The 21,012-nt window shown below is 36.9% G+C and overlaps 2 protein-coding genes and 1 long non-coding RNA gene across 4 annotated transcripts; 2 read left to right on the top strand and 1 right to left on the bottom strand.

Annotated features, from left to right (window-relative positions):
• The first annotated feature begins 600 nt into the window (after window positions 1-600).
• Window positions 601-2,752, top strand: LOC130991797 (putative pentatricopeptide repeat-containing protein At1g12700, mitochondrial). The gene has a single exon (XM_057916201.1). It carries the CDS (start codon window positions 785-787, stop codon window positions 2,555-2,557), a length of 1,773 nt encoding a protein of 590 aa, XP_057772184.1. The 5' UTR covers window positions 601-784; the 3' UTR covers window positions 2,558-2,752.
• Window positions 2,753-6,894: 4,142 nt separating this feature from the next.
• LOC130991953 (uncharacterized) lies at window positions 6,895-8,181 on the top strand. The gene is made up of 2 exons (XR_009091207.1): window positions 6,895-7,599; window positions 7,704-8,181. It is a non-coding gene; the product is annotated as an uncharacterized LOC130991953 (long non-coding RNA).
• A 561-nt stretch (window positions 8,182-8,742) lies between these two features.
• Window positions 8,743-14,530, bottom strand: LOC130991789 (histone-lysine N-methyltransferase family member SUVH9-like). 2 transcript variants are annotated; one of them, XM_057916189.1, is made up of 3 exons: window positions 12,325-14,530; window positions 8,972-9,218; window positions 8,743-8,907 (listed from the first exon to the last, which is right to left on the bottom strand). In XM_057916189.1, exon 1 carries the CDS (start codon window positions 14,332-14,334, stop codon window positions 12,382-12,384), a length of 1,953 nt encoding a protein of 650 aa, XP_057772172.1. In that variant the 5' UTR covers window positions 14,335-14,530; the 3' UTR covers window positions 8,743-8,907; window positions 8,972-9,218; window positions 12,325-12,381. The 2 variants fall into 2 exon arrangements, with proteins under 2 accessions (XP_057772172.1, XP_057772171.1); XM_057916188.1 differs by having other exon boundaries at window positions 8,743-9,218.
• Between the last annotated feature and the right edge of the window lie 6,482 nt (window positions 14,531-21,012).

Genomic DNA, 21,012 nt, shown 5'->3' with positions numbered 1-21,012 from the left:
GGTAAATCTAATAGAGGGAATTCTGTCGTCTTCTCCTATCCCCAACAAATGATTTGGGGAATAAGACTTTTTGGTCAAATAGATTAAGCGAAATTGCAAGATGAAATGATTTGAAGGTAATGCCAACCTGACCCAAAAAAATCCGACTCTTGGTTAGACTTGGGCCCACTATACATCCTAAATTGAACTAGTCCGGCCCAATAATTATACACTTCTCGCCCAATCCACTGGAATTAATTTATAAATTGATAGATATGGTATTTGTACTATAGCAAGTGATTCAAATAAATTGTATATTGTGTAAAACATAAATCAATTTCAACCTTAAATTATAAAGATTTATTGAATTCATAATTTTGTTAAATAAATTTATGTTTAAATTTTGAATTTTATATATAATGATTTTTTTTAAATTATAATTTTTACAATAAATTTATAATATTTCATAGTTTACTATTTCTTCTATCTCTCAAACATCTTTTCAATGGATGGTGACATGGATTTTAATAAAAATTAATTGTGTATATAATAAGTAGAAAATAGGTTTCCTAAAAAAATAAATTATAAGAATAATTGTAAGTGTAATTATTTCTTGAAACTATTGGAGGGAAATCTTTTTTTAGCACTAATAGAATATAAACCCACACATGAGTAGTGTCTGCAACAGTCTTTTAAGCTACATGAAATCTGGACGATTGATGCTGCCAAATGAATTCATACTAAAATATTTCATCTCAATTTAGGAAACAATTGTCTCTAATCTATCAAAAATCTTTGAGGAAAGATGGCGGCTTCCGCAAAAGCTCTAATTCCTCGGCTAATGGCGCGTAAACCGGGTACACACGCTCATCCAAGCTCTCTCGATTTCCCAGATTTCAGCCGTATACACGACGCAGATGATGCTATTTCCTTGTTTCGTGAAATGATTATCGTTAGTCCGCATCCCTCTCATACTGTATTCAACAAATTGCTGTCCGTTACCTTCAAGATGGGAAATCACAGGCTTGCCCTCTACATGCTCGACGAAATGCGCCGGCGAGGCGCGCCTATGAATAACTACACTTTCAACATCGCGATCAATTGCTGTTGCCGCCTGAAACGTGTAGATTTAGGGTTTGTTATATTGGGCAGCTTATTCACGCTTGGTTACAAACCAAATATCGCGACGTTTACGACTCTCATGAGAGGGCTTTTTGGAGATGGTGAGACAGTTGAAGCAGAAAAGCTGTTTGGAAAGGTGTTAGCTCATAATCTCTGTGAGCCTAATGATGTTATGATTGCTAGTTTGATTAATGGACTCAACAAAGCGGGGATGGCTCATGCAGCGTGTTATTATCTTGAGGTATTGGCGAAATTGGGATGCAATGTTAATGTTCATGCTTATAAATCTGTGATTGAATGTTTGTGCGGGGGTGGGATGGTTGATGATGCGATGCAGCTATGGCGTGACATGATCGATAGGGGTGTTTTGCCCGATGCTGTCACTTATACATCGATGGTTCATGGATTGTGCCGTGGTGGTAGGTGGGAAGAGATGAGGAAATTGATATGTGAAATGGATGATCGCAAAATGTATTTGAATTCGGCCGCTTTTAATATATTGATCAACATGCTTTGTAAGAAGGGGAAGGTGAAGGAGGCGGAGGCTCTTGTGCAGATCATGTTGAGGCAGGGAGTTCGTCCTGATGCTTACACGTATACTACATTGATAGCTGGCTATTGTTCACAAGGGGAAATGGATGAAGCGAAGGACTTTCTTGATTTCCTAGTGGACAGGCGGGTTAAGCCCAATATGCTTGCGTACAGCAGTTTGATTAACGGATATTGCAAGAATCGAAGAGTGAATGAAGCTTGGAGTGTCTTTCTTGAAGTTCCTCGTAGAGGCTTACGCCACACAACTAACACGTACAACACCATGATACATGGATTGCTATGTGAAGGCAAATTTGGCAATGCGTGGAGGCTTTTTGATGACATGGAAGCTAAACGAGTGCATCCTGATGTGATCACGTATAATATCTTGTTGGATGGCCTGCGCAGGGTTCATCAGATGGATCGTGCGTTTGCATTAGTGCGTGCAATGGAGGAGCGAGGAGTGAATCCGAATATGATCACCTATAATATCCTCATCAATGGATTGTGTAAAGAAGGGAGATTGGAGCTTGCTAGAGATGTTTTCAACCAACTTCCTTCCAAAGGCTTGAAACCAGATGTTGTAACGTATACTGCTCTTATTAGCTCGCTTTGTGGAAAGGGTTTAATGGGGGAGGCAATATGGTGGCTTAAAGAGATGGAGAGACGTGGCTGCCCGCCTGATGGGGTGATGTATTATATTGTTCTTGAGGAGTTGGTAAAAGGAAATGATCTTGACATGGCAGTTCCAATCTTCGAGGAAATGAGCCGGAGGGGCTTCTTAGTCAATTCATCGATGGCTTCAAGGCTGCTTGATCAAGTGCTGATACAAGGGAAAGGTGGTGTTCTTGTGGAGATGATTAAGAGAGTTGTGCCATTGAAAATGCGAGCTTCGTTTAGTGTCTGTTGCATTTCTCATATATAATGCCTGCATTTATTTTGTTAGATCAATACGTTGCAGTTGAAAGGTGTACACTTGCATCTTATTAAACTGATGCCTCTTGTCTGCCTAAGAATTGAACGCTTTATTTGATTTCAAATTTAATGGAAAATCCTCCAGATCAATGAAGAAGGTGAGCTCTTCTGCAACTGATCTTATTCTCCGAGGAATTTGGGGTAATCCTCTCTCTCTCTCCTCTGTTCAGATTTTCGTAGAGCTGGCGATTTTTGACACGACGAGATAATGTTCCCTAGGAAATTAATGGGATAGTGTCCAAGCCGTATCGGGTTCGGTCAGATACGAGTTGGATACAAGTCACCTATTAACATAAATTAGTCTTCTTTTTTTTTTGAATTTTTTTATCACATGAATTATATATGTACAAATTGGATACAAGTCACCTATGATAAACTCATGCCCCCACTCACAATGTACTCAATTATTTTTTTCAAAATATATGTAGTCCCCTTTAAGAACTATTTTTTGTGGACGAACGAAGTATTGTTAACCCCAAAAAATTTACAAATTCTGGTGTCAAGCTGAATGTATACATCAGACGGGTCGGGTAGAGGGTGGGGCATGGATCTGGGCACGGGGTGTAGGTCACGGGCCTGGGCCGTATAATTTAAAGTAATTATTATTGTGATGAAAAGTAGTGATGGAAGCGAAGAAAAGTAATGTTTTGAAACATTAACTTTCTTTATATCAATAATTATTTTTTATTACAATAATAATTATTTCACCAAAATAAGTACATCGTTGTTCTCGCTCCCTCCGCTGCACTACCAGGCAGGACTAATGAAAAATGTAAATTATTCAGAATAATTATTATTGTAATAAAAAGCGAAAATTAACATGAAGAAGAGTAATGTTTTTGACGTATACACTGACAAAAAAGTTACTCCAAAAATGTCACATCATGCTGACTAGCTGCGTAGGCATTTTGACGCCTGAACTTGAGACATGGAAAAATTGAAATGTTACATACAAATTTTTTTGAGAAAATTGAAATGTTACATACAAATTGTGTTATAATTAATATTGAGAATTGTGAAGAAATGAAAAGTAAATAATTATAAATGATGGGATATATTTCAAAAATAAGTAGGAAATTTTTTTGTGAACATCCAAAAAAGGAAAAATAGAAATTTTTTTCATTGACAGATGAAGTATTAAATACTCTAATGTTAGATTAATACACATACACTTGCAATTCTATATTAAACAAACACGATTAAGTGCGAAGGGAATAGGGAATCATTATTAATTCAGTTTAACGCGGAGAAGCGAAAGCTCTGCGCAGCCAGACTTGACTTTCGTTCTCTCGGCCGTCGCCGCCGACGCCACACGCGTCTTCTCAGGTAGCTCGTGGCCACGGCCTCGCCGCCTCGGACCTCCCCGTCAAGCGCTGCAACCTGCAAGCGCCAAGCAGGCAGCAGCAGCGCGCCTCCCAGCCTCCGTTGACCGGCGATCTCTCGGTGGCTTCGACCAGTCCAGACCTCCGGTGCAGCAGGTTCCGACCTCCTCCGTGAGCAGCAGCCGGCGTTCCGGAGCAGCAGCTGGCGTGAGAGCAGAAGAGATGAGAGAGGCGATTCCAGATCTGCACCGGTCGACCGCGCCGGAGGAGCAGCGACAGCCGCTGAGACGCGCTGCCGCCTGCCCCAGATCTCGGATCTCGCTGCGCGACTGCACCGCGGCTCCCAGCTCTCAATCTCACGGCCACCGCACCCAGCAACGGCTAAGCCGTCACCTTCCCATCGCAAAAGAAGACTCTCGCCGCCTGCATCTGCACCGCGCCGCCCCACCCTTCCGACTCACCCTTCCGGCGGATGGCCACCAGTTCGCCGATCATCGGTCGAGACAAGGGGGGTCTTAACCTTCCCCCGGTTTCTTCCAACTTTGCTGTTCGAACTAAACCTGATCTCTCCCATGGTATGCGTCTGCCTCCCAGGGGGTCGGGTACTGATTCCGACGCGGTTGCCGTCGGAATGCGATCTTCTGGTAATTCTTCAAATCTGACAGATAAGCAATCCACCCAGATTCTCACTTATTCCGACATCGTTAGCATCTCCCCTAAGAATGACGATAGAGTTTCTTATGCGGAGGCTACCGGCAAAAAGCCGGTGAAAATACAGGATTTGGCTGCTCACATTTTTCATGATCTGCGGCCTACTAAGGAGGGCGATCAGTTCTCCCTCAAAATACCGAAGGATCTATATCTTAAGGAGATTAAGGCCTTTGAATTTGCTTTGACAGGACGTTTGTTTCTTCAGAAAGGAGACAAACCGAGATCAACTATGGAACTAAAGTGGGAGCTTCAGAGATTATGGAGTTTAGCCTCTGATTGGCAACTAATTCCTTTGGGAAAAGGTTATTTCACTCTCCGATTTACTACAGCTGAAGATAAGGCTACAGCAAAGGGAAAGACAGTTTGGGAGCTCTCAAAAGGGCTCCTCCGACTCCGTGAATGGACTCGAAATTTTGATCCTTTCAAAGAGAATTCCCCTTTGGCGGACGTTTGGGTTCGCATACACTATCTGCCGATAGAATACTGGAACCCACAGGTTATTTCTGGAATTGGCAGATATTTGGGTCACCCCTTAAAGATCGATGGAGCGTCGGCACGACGTGACTTCGGACAATTCGCTAGAATCCTTGTGGAAATCGATATGTCGCAAAATCTACCTTCTACTCTCTTAATTGATGGTGAGGATACATCATTCCATGTTGAATTTGTCTTTGAAAATTTGCCTCTTTACTGTCGTCGTTGCAAAATAACTGGGCATTCTCAAGAAACATGTCGAAAAAAGCGACGTGTGGAGCCGGTAGCTATTCAGGAAAATCTGACGGCTGCTCCTAACAATCAGTCTGGTGTGGTGACTCATAAACAATGGCACATTGTGGAGCAGGGCAAGAAGGATGTTGCCCCAATCGTGCAAACAACGGGGGAACAGCAGAACACTTCTAGTTTTAGCCATTTGGCGACGGGGGTGCAGCAGCATTATTTCCAGAATAAAGGCCATGAGATGGCTGGCAGTAACCTAGTTCTGGATTCCAAGAGGGTTGACGATCATGGCTCTGAGGAGAGAGCGTTATACGAGCCGGAGGCAGCGGTGTTGGTTTCGGTTGATCAGGAGCTTCATAAGACGACTGGTAGTGAGGACGAGGTGGACGAGGAAATTGAGATGGAGACGCCGGCTGGGGATCCGACTGAGATTGTTACAGCTGCTGCTGATTTGGATGAAGCTCGCAATTCTGAGCAAGCTGGAGAGTTGGTTGGTCACCAGGCTAAAAAACTGGATGGTGATTTAGGTGGGCAAAGCAAAGACTCGCACACTACTGCTCCAGAAGATATTGATAGTCGTATCAGTCGGTTAGAGGCGCAGGTTAGCCAAGGAATGCAAATGCTTGTTGAGCAAGCACCGCCTAAGCGACGGGGACGTCCTCCAAAAGGTATGGAACGTCCGCGCGTTCCACAGAATCAGGAAGATAGCATTAAAAGCCGCCTCAGAAATGCGGAGGAAATGGGTCAGAAGCCGGGGGACTTCGTCATTGATCATAGCGGAAGTGCTAGTTTGCGTGTTATGAATAATATCGCCACAGGCCGTTGGTCGGACGAAATGGAGGTGGACGATTTTTTGAATGATTTTTAAATCGCTTATTGCTTTGTTTCCTGTTTGACGAGCTCCTTTCCGAGTCTCGAGCCTCTAGTCTGCATTACTGTGCTTTCAAAGGCTTTTTTCTTTTTCTTTTTATAAAAAACCTCTATTTAATAAAAAACTATATTAAACAAACACAAAATCTTGGATACACCTAGGTGTATCGTACAACCGGGTTAATCCGTATCCAAAATATTAGTATTATTTATATGCGTTGGGTCAGAATATGGGTTCAAATCAGGGTGCGGGTCAAGGTTTAAGTGAAGGTATAACCCGGTTATACGGTACATCAGGGTGTACCCAATACCACATCTTAAAATATATATATATATATATATATATATATATATAATACACATACACTTACAATTATACTCCTTTCGTCCCACTAGAATTGACACACTTGCCTTTTTTTTGTCCCACTAGAATTGACACTTTTCTAAAATGGTATGTGGTCTCTACATTCTCTACACGCATAAAATAAGTGAATCCTATCTAGTTTACACTCTTAACCTTTTATTCTTAATCTTCGGGCTCAGCTCAAAAGTGTCAATTCTAGTGGAACGGAGGGAGTATTTGTTACAGCAAAAAAAAGTAATGCATTTTCATATGTTTGGCAAAGTCTACGTAATACAGATTATACAGTATATAATTGACTAAAATAATATAGATTCATTCCAGAAAGTGATTGCTTAAAATATTTCTTCGAATAAAAAAAGATTTACTGAAGAACCACGCAAAACAAAATATTTTAATTAAATGGCTTTATTGAATTTTGACCAAATTAACTCCAAAAAGTGTATTTGGACTATCATACAAATGGCAAGAATGCCAAAGAAAACTAGAGACAGATTAAAAATGAACAAAAATAATAATTGAAAAATCACGTCTCAAAATAATAATAATAATAATAAAAAAATGAGCTTACATACCAGTAAATCCAGGTATGGGTGATTCCGCCAAGAAAAAATTACTAAAACAATGTTCATTTCAGAAAATCTTGAAGAATAAGGCGATTGGGTTCTTCAGAAGCTCTGATTCGTGGCCCGATTACGGGCAAACAGGATCCTCTCACTCGTCTAAGCTCTCTCATCCATTCAGATCTCAATGGCACCGGTTACAGTGGTAAGGTAATAGATTTCAGTCGCATAAACGCCGTCGATGACGCCATGTTCTTGTTTCGCGTAATGATAGGAATGAAAACGCAGCCTTATGTTCATGAATTCACTAAATTGTTGAATATCGTTGTCGAAAATGGAGCAGTATACGGTTGCCCTCCAACTGTTCGACGAAATGCGTCAGTGGGGCTCCCCTGTAAACGAGCACACCTTTGATATTGCGATGAATTGTTACTTCGTTCTCAATCAGGTACACTGCGGATTTCCTATATTCTGCAGCTTATTGAAGCTCGGTTACAGACCGGATTTTGCGATTTTTACTACTCTAATCAAAGGGCTTCTTTTAAATGATAGGATAGTTGAGGCTGAGAAACCCGTTTAAGAAGCTGTTGGTTGATAATTATAGGCTCTGTGAGCCTTTGGAAGTAATGATTGGTTATCTAACTAATGAGATCTGCAAAGTGGGGAGGGCTCGCCTAGCGTGTGATTATCTTGATCTGTTTGCAGAAGAGGGATACAATGATAATCCTTATGCTTGCAGCGTTGTGATTGATAGTTTTTGTAAGGGTGGAATGGTTGAAGACGCGTTAAATCTATTGCACAGAATGATGGGTAGAGGCGTTTTGCCTGATGTGTAGCATTTCTTTGGATGTCACTTTTAACGTGTTGGTCACCATGCTCTGCAAGAAGGGGAAGGTGAAGAAGGTGGAGAATCTCATTGAATTCATGATGGAACAAAATGTTAGTCCTGATGTCTACACTTACAGTGCCTTGATAGAGATGTATTGTTTGCAAGGCGAAATTTGATCCGTAATGAATGACTTGATTCACACTCTAATGATCCAATTAATGATTATTTATCACCTCAAAGTTTGGTGAATTATTTAATCATCTCTCAATCTTATCAATCTTGTATATTCCATCCATCAAACCAAACGTCCTCCACAAAAATGGTATGAGAATACACAACGAAAGCGTTTGATTTGATAGATTGAATAGATAAATTTGATAGGATTAGAGAATGCGGGTTAAGTTGTCTACTACAAATTAAATCATGCAAACTAAACACTTGATTAAATTAAATTAATTTATCACTCAAGCCAAACACCTCCAACAAATATAATACTGAGTATATACAAAATTCAAATGCCATTACCATAATCAATTTAATCAGACATGATGAAGAATGTAATAAAAAAACCTTAGTTCCAAATTCATGGATGAGACTGCAAGCAGACTATAGATAATCTCAGTTAAACAAACTATGGATGAATAATCATCTACCAACTTTCCTAAAAAAAATAACAATAAAATAATAATAATAATAAAAAATAAGTAAAACACACACATCATCATCATCTACAACTTACAGAAGTGCCTTAACAACTTAGTATGCAAGCAAATGACAATTACATATCAGGAATATGGGTGTATAAAGTTGTACAATGCAAAAATTGGGAACCTCGGATTTGTTACAAACAAAAAAAAATGGCTCCCACAGCTCGTTAAGAGATTAGACGTTAGATGAAGAAATTATCCATGAACATACACCTATATCCTGTACAAGAACATGCATGTCAGAATTTCATATATACAGGCTGATGATAAGAGGATAATCTCACCGAAGATTTTCTATTATCTAGAGTAGACCGTGGACCATTTGCTTCGGCTGTGTAGTCATATTTCTTCTACTATTTTGCATAATCGTGCGCTGCAAGGTCAAAACATGTCAAGACAAAAACCAGCAGCAATCTCCTAGGCCGGGAAACAGCAGCAACCTCCACATCCATCAGAAAACGAGCACAAAATGTATGTGAAGGAATCTTCTATTTACATGCCAAGCAGCATATGTTTAATGTCTTGCTTGTGCTGTCATATACAGAACACAAGAAAATTAGACTAAGCATGAATCAGCTAAAGACAAGCCACATAATATATATATATATATATATATATAGTAGTATCGTAGATCCTCTTAACAATGCATGATGTTGAACACAAAAGTGCATATATGTATTCGCAAAAATGCATATATAAATTTAAAAGCGCATAAATGCATTAACCTAAAACACATTGTTGCATATATGTAATATGTACATATATGTGTTATCAAAAAATGCATTACTATATACATCTCCTCAAAAAATGCATGGGATCTACGACACTACGGGAAGACTAGAATCTACCTGATCCACACCCTATATATATATATATATATATATATATATATATATGATTTAATAAAGTAAACCACAACTTTAAGACACAATTGAACCTAACCAAAAGAGGTATTTAAGTATAGTATGTTTTTATAATTCAATCCTAACAGGTTGAGATTTTCCCTAAAACATTCCTTATCATTTACTAAAATACAAAAATTACAATTTACCTAAGAACATAAATGTATATCAACAATCTAATGAAGTATGGAAAAGTAGGCGCTAACAAAATATATATACTATATAGATAAGTACACGGGTCCCTCTTATACACAGCCTAGTATGGATGGTAAAAAAATAACCCCATTAGGGAAGGAAATTCGAGAGATGTTTCCTAATAATAACTCTTGCTTTAGATTATGATTACGTCATTGAACATGTGGAAGCGTTTTCTATACAAGAGAAAGATAAAAGAATTAATTGAAGGGCAACTTCATGTGTTTTGAGCAACGAGAGTAGAAATGCATATTCATGTGCAACATTCAATTTTGTGATAAACACTCTGCTTTAAATAACAGGGGAAAAAAAAAATACACTTGAAAAGGTAATTCCCAGTATAGAACCAGAAAGGATCAAGCAAATAAAACCACTACTCATTTCTTGTGATAAAATGTGTATGATGAAGCTTCTAATTCAGTCATTGAAGATGGTTATGTCATGTAAAGATATTAAATTCTCCTAATTTTGCCTTGGATCCAGTTTCGGGATAGTATTGGGTGTAGGAACTAATCTTGATAATCTCATCTTGACTATGCACTAGAAGAATAGTTGGGCTGGGCCTGTTCTCTTCTATCGTAGAGCTGAACTAACGAAAATTGTTTCAAGCATACGATGAAACTGTTAACTGCTAATATAGGACCTATATATATATATGTGTCTACTATGACATGGTTCCAAAACTTATGCTTGGCCTAGTAGTAAGATGTGAGGAATTCTTTATGGGGCATAAGAGCTATTTCTACCTCATCTTTTCACCCAGACATGAATTTGCCTCTCCACACACTCTAGTATGATTGGTAAAAGTTTCTATCAATGGAAAGTTTGATGTGTTTGGTTATGTCTTATGACCATTAGAAAGAAACTATTTTACATTCTTGAGGCCTATGAAAGTTTATAGCCCAAACTTGTATAAATAAAGGTATCCACCTTACATTATTTAAGACTAAATTAACCTTTTCATTAAATTCCCTAGCCAGTACTCACTAAGAAAGACAAGATCAGAAAAATAATTAATTGAACTTGTAAATTAACCTTGTATCAGCAACACCTAAACCCTTCTAGATTGTAAGAATTTACAAAAAAGCCAATAAAAATTATCGGGATATAGTTGAATCACGTAGAAGTTTATCAAGCTTAGACTAACTTCCCATTAGAATTAAATTTTCTGAATGAACAAAATGTTTTGCAAAGTTTGTTGACTTTTATCGAGATGTCTTGAATTCTTAAGGATGTTGATTATTCGACATTAGCAAATCAAAAGAAAATCTTCCCACCCACCCACCCACCCCAAACCCTAAAAATATAGGGTTTGAGCATATTCCATCCAGTACCCTAAGCACATTTTGAACCTCAAAATTCTCTGTTTAATTAGATATGTAGAAGAGCCCAACCTAGGATGACCACCATTCTGTTCAGATTTCCGTGGAGAGTATCACAGAAGGTGGCAAATAAGTCTTGTTGTGCTCCCATGAATCGAGCTCCAAAAGTTCTTATGTTTCATCTTTCGTTTCATTTTAGTTCATCACAAAAATATTAATATTAATTTATTTAATAAACCCTACACAAATTTAGATACAAATACTAGAATAGTTACTGAGATAACTAGATATTCATCTTCATTAAGCATCGCCAAGAAAAAGTATGAACACTATCTCACATTGACAAACCTAGCATTTATGATCATTGACTGTATCATCCAAAGAAAGCTAAATGTTCTTGCCAGCATCACCGACAACAAACAATAAAGTATGCATGTCTAGTAGCACTTCTAGTACAAGCATGTTGTTGTTGAACAAAGAAGAATAGAATAGTCCAAAGCTAGGCAAGGTCCACCTAATCACTTCCATAAATTAGATTGTGGACAGCAGTTTTGTGCCATTGAAATTTTAGGGTAGTTCATTCTGTAAGGACAAACTATATCAATCTAATTGAAAGAAGGAAATACTACGAGGGACATCATGGTAATCTGCCAAATGATGGAGAAGTTTCCTCTGTTTAGACAAACCTTGAGGCTTGTGATTTTTTACCAAAGGCACCTTAAAAATTCAATAGACAATGTTAGAGCATCTTAATGATTGTTTGTGTTACAGTGGTGGATAGATTCCCAAAACCCTCAAGAACCTGTCCGTATTTAGAGGAAATTCAGGGAATGACTTTATGAACCCCAAAAGGAAAGAGAGATACACCTTTATTCCATCATCATCCTCCAAGAACTTAATTTACAAGATCACACAATTAGTAAAGGAAACCACAATTTTCTCTTAGATATTCCAATTTAAACATAGGATTAGATTGGTTCTGACAATATCAATCGATAAAATCTGCTGAGCATAACCAATCTTTTAAAAACAACTCATCTTTTTATTCTTTCAACTGTGGGGATGAATTTTATCTTCTTACTGAGGAGTCTCCCTTATTTCTAACTTGCATTTTAATGCATGTCATAATTGGCTTAAAGAAGTGATGAGTATTTCACGGACACATATGGAAGCAAAAGCACATTAGAAAATAAAATAATGTGTGTTTCACAAAGTTACCTTAGCACAAGCCCTCCCCAGCAAGTTTACCATCGAGCCAACTTAACAATACGGGGACTAATTGCAGATTGCAAGTTTTCCCATATTTGATTCATCAGCTACACCATAATCAAGAGACAGCTCTCTGAGGGGAGGGATATTCTCCATAGCAAATAGCATGAGGTGTGGGAAAGACAAGTTATTGTGATCATACAATACAAGCTGCACCATGATGTTTGGACTTGAACTATGGCTCATGTAGCACGCAACGTTCCTCATTCTCGAAACATCCATGGCAAAATCCAAAGGAGGGACTGATGGAGCTTCTGGGCAAACATAATCGGAGAACACTTCGGACAAATTGCCCCATTGTTTCCAGCATCCAGCAAAACGGCTAGGGTAAATCAACCTATCACCATTCATTGTGAATATCTGCGCTTGCTCGCGAGTGAGAACAACTCCTGCATACTCACAAATAAAAGAACCGGCCTGGATCAAGTCCAGTGACCTCACTCCCCAACCAGTCTCCCTCGACCTAAACACTTCAAATCTATTCCTGACCCCCTTCTGTGCCACACGATTCCGACAAGTGGGAGGGCAACTACAATGCGGCCCACACTCGAATATCAAAGGCTTCCCCCTCACCAAAATCCCCTGCAAGTCATATGCAAACTCACCCCCGTTTTTCATAGCACATAAGCAATCATCCAGACACCCCCCAGCACAATTACAACCATGACCGCTCCCAGCATGATTATACACATACGGTGGGAAAACAGTAGTGACAAGATAGTCATAATAAACCGGGTCGTGATCCTGATCAACATCATTGAAGAAAAAGACCGGATAATTCTCCTTCTTCTTCGATAAATCAAGCGAGACATAGCCTTTAGGCCGGGCATCCAATGGCCGCGTCCTCAAACTCACAGCAAACTTCATCACACTACTCCCCATCTCGACCTGATTCTCTATCCTAATAAGCTTGAATTTAAAAACCCCAAACCCTGATTTCCCAACATCGAACCAAGTATCAATAATCTTATACAACCCATCATATACATAGACCTTACCACTAGCACTACCTTCATATTTGAAGCCGCGAATCACCCTCACCTCGACTCCGTAATTCATGCTCCTCTCCAACGCCAAGTTCCCGCACTCAAGCTTCTGGTGCACCACCTGCCTGCTATTCTTGTCCTGCCCTCCATGGCCAGTGTACACTATCACATCCCCTGCATCCTCATCATCCTCATACCCACCCGAAACAATAATGCTCGTCGCAATCGGCTCCCCGTTCGAGCTCTGGCTAGACGGAACATAATCGATTCCGGCCTGCGCCTGGCCGTGCAATCCAATCACGCACAATTCCATCCTGAAAAAGAAGACATCTCCAACAAAAACCCCCGGCATACTCCCCACGATTCTCTTGTCGCGGTTGAGCCACAATCCCCGCTCCCTCATTATCGCCGCCGCCCTCAGGTCCCCCCTCGTGCGGCGGTGTGCGGCTAGCGCGTCCCGCCGTCGCTCCTTCTCGTCCTCCGCAATCGCGAAAACGCGCAGCGAGTCGAAGAGCATCCGCGTCTTCCGCACCATGTCGCGGAAGTAGAGCTCGTCCTCGGGTTTGAGATCCATGATCCGGACCAGCTCGGAGGAGCGCACCTGGTACTTGCGCGTGGCGCCACGTGGCGTTAAGACGACGACGTTTGAGAGGTTGGACTGCGGGTCAGGGACGGACACGAGCGCGAGCGAATCGGGGTGGGAATCTGGCAGAGGTGAAACGGCGCCGTTTGGGTGAATTACCCCCGGAATGTTGGACTGGAAGAGACCGAAGAGGCGATTGTAATCGGAGAAGAGCTCCGCCGCCGCCTCCGCCGCCGATGCAGGAGGAGGCGGCGGCGGAGAAGGTAGGGCTTCGTCGAGGGGCTCGAGTTTGGGTTCGGATTTGGGGACGATGAGAGGGGTGGGGGCGGGGGAGGAGGTGGAGGGGAGGTGGTTCAAATCCTGGAATGGGACCAGGGAATTGGAGCTCATTTTTGGGGAATCGGAGCTCCAGCGGCGGAAGGGGGGGGTCGCAGAGGGGTTTAGTTGGTGTGATTTTGGGGAGGGGTGGTTGAAGGAGGTGAGAAATGAAATGGAGGAAACAAGGAAGGGAAACTGATGTTAATGCCTAAGCAGAAGAGGGCTGTTGAAATAGTAATAAAAGTGTAAAATTGAGGACTGCCAGTGCGTGTGTGGGTTTTTAGTGACTGGATTCCGGAAATACCCTCGGGGCCGATTTTATGTGGATTTTGGTAACGCATCCGTCTACAAAAAAAAAAAGTCTCTTTTTATTATTTTGAAAATTGTTCATAGTTTTTTTTAATTATGTATCTGGATCTTATTCTTCCTTCACAATACAATCAATTATTATTATAATTATTATTTTTTAAATGAGATCATTTATACACTCATAATTATTTTTATTAAAATTTATGTCGTCCCATATTAGAATTACTTCATCCGTCCACGAATCGTTGTCCTAAGGGAGAGAAGCATAAGTTTTAAGAAAAATTGTAGTCGCTCCATTCACCAAAAGTGTAACACTTTTGATGGACACGAATTTTAAGAAAACACTTTATGTGTATAAAGTATAAATGAATGGTAGTGGTTGTGGTTGAGTGGAGTGTGAGGCCAAAAAAAATAAGTGGTTGTAAATAAAAGGAGAAAGTGGGATCATGTCCTAAAAAAAAAAGTGTTACACTCTTAGTGGACGCTCAATCGTGTAATTGTGTTACACTCTTTGTGGACGGATGGAGTATTGTTTATTTATTAAGTGGAGAAAGGGGTCCATCAATAAAGAAAAGTGGAAAAAATTAATTAAGTTAATGAGTGGATGATGAGGCTCACATGAAAAAATAAGACTTAAAATATATATATATATATATATATATATATATATATATAAACTACAATTCTCTTATGAGCTATAATTTAAAAAATTTAAATGATCATAACTTACTCATTTCAAATTTATCTTTTACATATCACTTATCAAATTAAAACTCGTATCATAGTCATTGGTTTAAATGTGTATTAAATATGTTATAATGTACCAAATCAAACGGTAAGAGACGTGACAAAAAAAATAATCAATAAAAAAAAGGAAGCAAAAACTATGGATCTACCAACATGTGGACCCACATTTATGCAAATATGAGGACCACATGTTGATAACCACTATCCTATCAATGTACACGTCTTTTGATATACCTAACTCTTATTCAAATACTCCATCCTTCTCATAAAAACATAAACAATTGCGAGTGACACGGATCTTAAGAAATGTTAGTTGAGAGTTATTATGAGTGGAAAATGAATTTCACTTTATAAAGAGTTATGATGGGTTTTTTTAGAATAAATATAAAAAGAATGGATAAAAAATAAGAGGAGTGGATAGTGTACCAAAATTGGAAATGTTCATGTATTTGTGAGATACTCAAAATGACAAATTGTTTATATTTTTATGATACGGAAGGAAGGAGTAATAGTTAGATACATCAAAACTAGCATTTGAACAATAGTTAGATACATCAAAAGTCGTGCACATAGATTAGGTACACATTCAACTACTACATCATCCAAATATAATAAAATATAATTAGATATATTAAAATATACCAATATGTGGATCCCACGCTCATAGATATAAGGACCACATATTGCCAACTACTCTTTTCTTCTTAATGCACACGTCTTTTAATATACCTAACTCTTATTCAAATAAGATCTTTGATGCACCTAACTTTAAATAAGAATTAGGTACATCAAAAGTCGCATTTGAATAATTGTTTGATACATCAAAAATCATGGTTAGGTACACATATCAACTATTGCATCATCCAATTACTCATTTCGTCTCTCAAATAACTTTATAGGATGGGGGGATATATTTTAAGATGAAATTGTCGAGTGTATTAAAATTATAAAAAATATATATATTATAATTAATATTAGAAGTGGTGAAAATATGTTATAATTAGTATTGAGAGTGGTCAAAAGGTGAAAAGTAAGAATAAATGATATTATTAGTTGTGGGATAATGTCCTAAAATAAAAATGAAAGTTATTTGAGGGACGAGCCAAAAAGAAAAGTAAGGAATTTATTTGAGGGACGTAGAGAGTATTATATAATATGATTTAAGATTTTTGCCATTTTCTTGATGCGTGATCTTATGTGGATTAATGAGATACTCTTATTTTATTTTCCTGCAATCCTACATTTATTTCCTTTAATGCAATATCTGCAATTACCTTGATTATGAGATTGCATTATATTTATAAATATTTGTGATAAATAAATCTTTAAATCAATGGATTAAATAAATAGATACATAAAAAAAACTAATATTAACTTAATTAGATTACCATATTTGAAAGGAACGAATCAAAAGTAATACTTAATACAAATAATTGATGTCTGAAAGAAACAATTTAAAGATTACATGAAGAAAAATTCTTTGCTTAAGGTTTGTATTATATAATTTTAAACTCTCTCTGTTCACGAAAAGGAGTCTAATTTGAGGGTGGACATGAGTTTTAATAAAATTGTTAAAATTGTTGTAAGTAGAATATATGTACAATTTGTAGGGGTAGTGTTACTACAAAAAAGTAGAATAAATGTATATTATTACTTTAAAAAAAATAAAATAAAAATATAATTTATAGTTAAATACAGGAGATAAGGTATGATGCATGTGATGATTCAAAAGGTAAAATGAGATTTTTTGTAGTGGACAAAAAGAAAAAAAAAAGTAAGTAAATTTTTTTTTCGTGGACGAAAAGAGTATATAAATTTTTATTGTATTAGGGTTCATATTTATAAAGTAGGGTGTCAATTCTTAATTCACATATAATAATGCAAAGAATGTAGAAGTTACATTATAAATTATAATAATGCAAAGAATGTAGAAGTTACATTAAATATATTACATTCCTAAATACTGAATTAAAATCTAGCTAATTGAAAAAAAATCATGAAATCAATTACACATGTTTATAATGTGTGCATATCTATTTTCATGTGTGTATGTGGTAAATACATTAATATTCGATTAATGCTCGATCTCTGCGAGATTAACATTAATGATAAATTAATGCTTGACATGCTCAACTATTGCGAGTCGAGAAATTAAACATTAGTAGCCGAGCATTTACTGAAAATGCACTAATGCTCATTAATTTTTGATTGTGGGTCGAGTATCAGTACAAAATACACTAATGCTCAATATAATTTACGTTATGTTGATCACACGGGTTATGCGGCCGTAATCGTAGATAGCAATTTATGCGGTTGTAATACCGTTGACAGCGAAATTGCAATACCGTATGCTATTTTTTGGTAGTGTCCATTACTTTGTCAACTTTCGGACTACAAACCAATACCTTACTTTTCGACTTCTTCTTACTTCTACATTTATCTTTTACAACTAGTGAGAGTTATAGAGGGGTTTTCTCCAACTAAATAAACACACAGTTACAATGAAGAACAGCTAGGCTAATGATGTTTACAATATAGAACGCCTAGTAGAGGAACTACACACACACACACACACACACACACACACACACACACACACATATATAGGGGTGGGCTAGAATAAAAACACTCTTAAGTGTATAAAATATAAACGTTTCTTAATGTACGAATTTTATGTAGAACACGTATGAATAAAAACACTCTTAAGTGTATAAAATATAAAATATATTTTATACACTTAAGAGTGTTTTTATTCTAGCCCTCCCCTATATATATATATATATATATATATATATATATATATATATATATATATATATGGTTCGCTTCTATGGAGACCACTCCCCTACATAGAGACCAAACACCAAATCATGTGCATCGATCTTGCTTAATCTAACGGTTCATATAATTTCCTGATTTGATTTTTCATGTAATTAAATATTGGTTGATTAAATTCACTGAAATATGTGATCGCGTTGAATAAATCCCGGAAATTCCGAAACTTCCTGTTCTGGGACCTGATCCGTCAATGAACATAATATGTGAACATTATTATGTTCATTTATTTTCCTACGAAAATATCGACGAACATTAGTATGTTTATTTATTTTTTTACGAAAATATCGACGAACATTAGTATGTTCATATGTATTTTCTACGAACATATCAATGAACATAATATGTGGATGCATTATTCTCGTAACAGACTCTTCATCAAAATAATATTCCATAAATAAAATGAGATGTGTTTACTTTGATGGAAAATGAGAGAAAAAGTATATTTGTAACCATCTTCCACCATTTTTTATGATGGAAAATTTTCTCCGGGTAAGGTGCAATATTTTATCGGACAGCCTCTTTCCACTTATTTTCTCTCTAATGTTGGATAATATTATCCTAAGGTAGGGTTGTTAAAATATTTTTCAACATTTTCTCATCTTTTCATCTTTAGTAAACATATGATATAAATAAAAAAAAAAATCATCTTTTTTTTATCCATCTTTTTTCAATAAAATTTTTACAACCGAGTAAATTCACCCTTTGGATTAATCAGGGAGAGGGTACAGGTTTTGTTTCCCTAAGAAAAGGGAGAGAGCGATTTTGAATAGGTTTGCTGTGTTTGAAACCTTCGATGACCACTAAGATTCAGTGAGCACAATCAATCACAATGTGACATATTGTTAGGTAAAAAACAAACGAGTAAGAAGTTTTTGAGATTTGAAGTATTATTGAGATAATTAAACGTTATTAATTTTATTTGGTTTGTAGTTTATGGGAACTCGCAGTCGCGATTGAACTACATTTACAAAATAAGTTGTGGTAGAGATGGCAATGAGGGTTCGAATATGCAAGACGGTGACATTTAGAATGCTCATTTTATAATGTTTGAAACTAAAAATTTTAGATTCGAGTCCACCGTGATCTTTATATTATTTATTTTTTACCAATAAAATACCAGTAACATGTTATTAAATTTATAGTACAAAAACGTCGGTGCTTTCTACTCCCTCCGTCCCATGAAACATGACACACTTCTTTTCGGCACGGGAATTAAGAAATTGGTATTTTGTGTGTTAAGTGTGGTAGGTGAAAAAGTGAAAATGTGAATAAAGGGTAAATTTTTTGCTATTTTTAGAAACGTGTCATGCTTCGTGGGACAGACCAAAAAGGAAACCGTGTCATGCTTCGTGGGACGGAGGGAGTACTAGTAAATAGAGTGGGTGATCCATATTAGAGAAAGGCAAAACCTGTTCATACATTTATTTAATATTAATCAATGTTAATTAGGTTGTTAATGAAGAGGTTATATAGGTGCTAATTACAAATTTAATTATAATAATATTAATAAATTAAGTATTAATAATGCACAATTATAATCTATTAATTCATAATTACTATAAATTAATTAAATCCTATTTCTGATTCAATTAAATTTTACTTCATTCGTTCACGATATCGTTTTCATTTTTTTCATTTTGGTCCGACCACGATATTGTTTCCACTTCCATTTATAGCAATATGATTTATAAATTTACACTCACAACAATAGTGATACTCAAACTCCACTCACAATAATATCACTATTATCAATCACTTCTTAAAACTCATATCGTATAAAGTGGAAACGATATCGTGGATGAAAAGAGTATTATGTTTATATTGAGGTGGTCGCGCACTTTGGTACATTCAGATTCATGGAGCTTAAGTAATTAAATCTTACATATGGTTAATGCTCATTCGCTTTTAAATAAGTGTCTCATGTAGTCACATCACGTGTACTAAGAAAGTGAGCAATCTTTCTCTTTTTGCCCCTACTTATTGTCTGAAAAACTAAAAAGATAGAGAATTTGTCATTATCAGAATGCCAAAATGATAAATTGTTACATCATTTTACTGTGGAATTCTGAAATGAGATATACTTATTTGGGATAAGATTCATTTCTTAATATGACACTTGTTTAAAAATGGATATAATAAATCTTAAGATGATTAATAAATCTTAATCAAATATTACTAAAATCTAATTGAGATTTGATGAACTCAATTAAATTTAATTAAAGTAAATGCATAGTTTGTCTAGATCTATACAAGTTTTAGTCTTTGAGAAATACTACTCACTTCTATTGGCATACATGTGTGTAGTTTGCATATTGATTGTTGAAATAAGTTATGGGGCGACATCTTCTTCACTTATTTTGAACTAGTATTTTTTAAGTAATATTCGGAATCAATGTCTTTGGATGATGCTATTGGTTTGGAGACTTATTCATGTTAAACAGTATGATTGTTTTTAGTTAAATATTTGATACAATAATTTTGATCACAAGTAATATTTCCAACAAATTCCAACAATTAAAGATCACAATCAAATGCTCGATGCAATAATTTAGAGAAAATGACAAAACCTTCAAAAAAATGTATAAAGAAAAACACCGATGATCTTCTAAACAATTTCTTTAAAGGGAATAAACTCATCCATTATTTCGAATAGTAATATCTCACAGGCCACAGTCAAGCTGGAAAAATCATGAGTTCAGATCATTGAACAAGAAATAGAAGCAGAAAAAAACTAAAGCATAGGTTACTCTATTATTTCACAACTTTTGAAACAATTTTCCCATAAAACAAGAAATTACTATTTTTCCATAAAATGTTTTTCAAAAGTTAACGAATTCTCTTACAGCGGAATGGACT

The sequence above is a fragment of the Salvia miltiorrhiza genome, chromosome 7 (assembly GCF_028751815.1).
Source record: "Salvia miltiorrhiza cultivar Shanhuang (shh) chromosome 7, IMPLAD_Smil_shh, whole genome shotgun sequence".
Classification (NCBI taxonomy): domain Eukaryota; kingdom Viridiplantae; phylum Streptophyta; class Magnoliopsida; order Lamiales; family Lamiaceae; genus Salvia; species Salvia miltiorrhiza.
The sequence above is the reverse complement of the archived record's forward strand: the minus strand, read 5'-3'. Positions and strand labels throughout refer to the sequence as shown.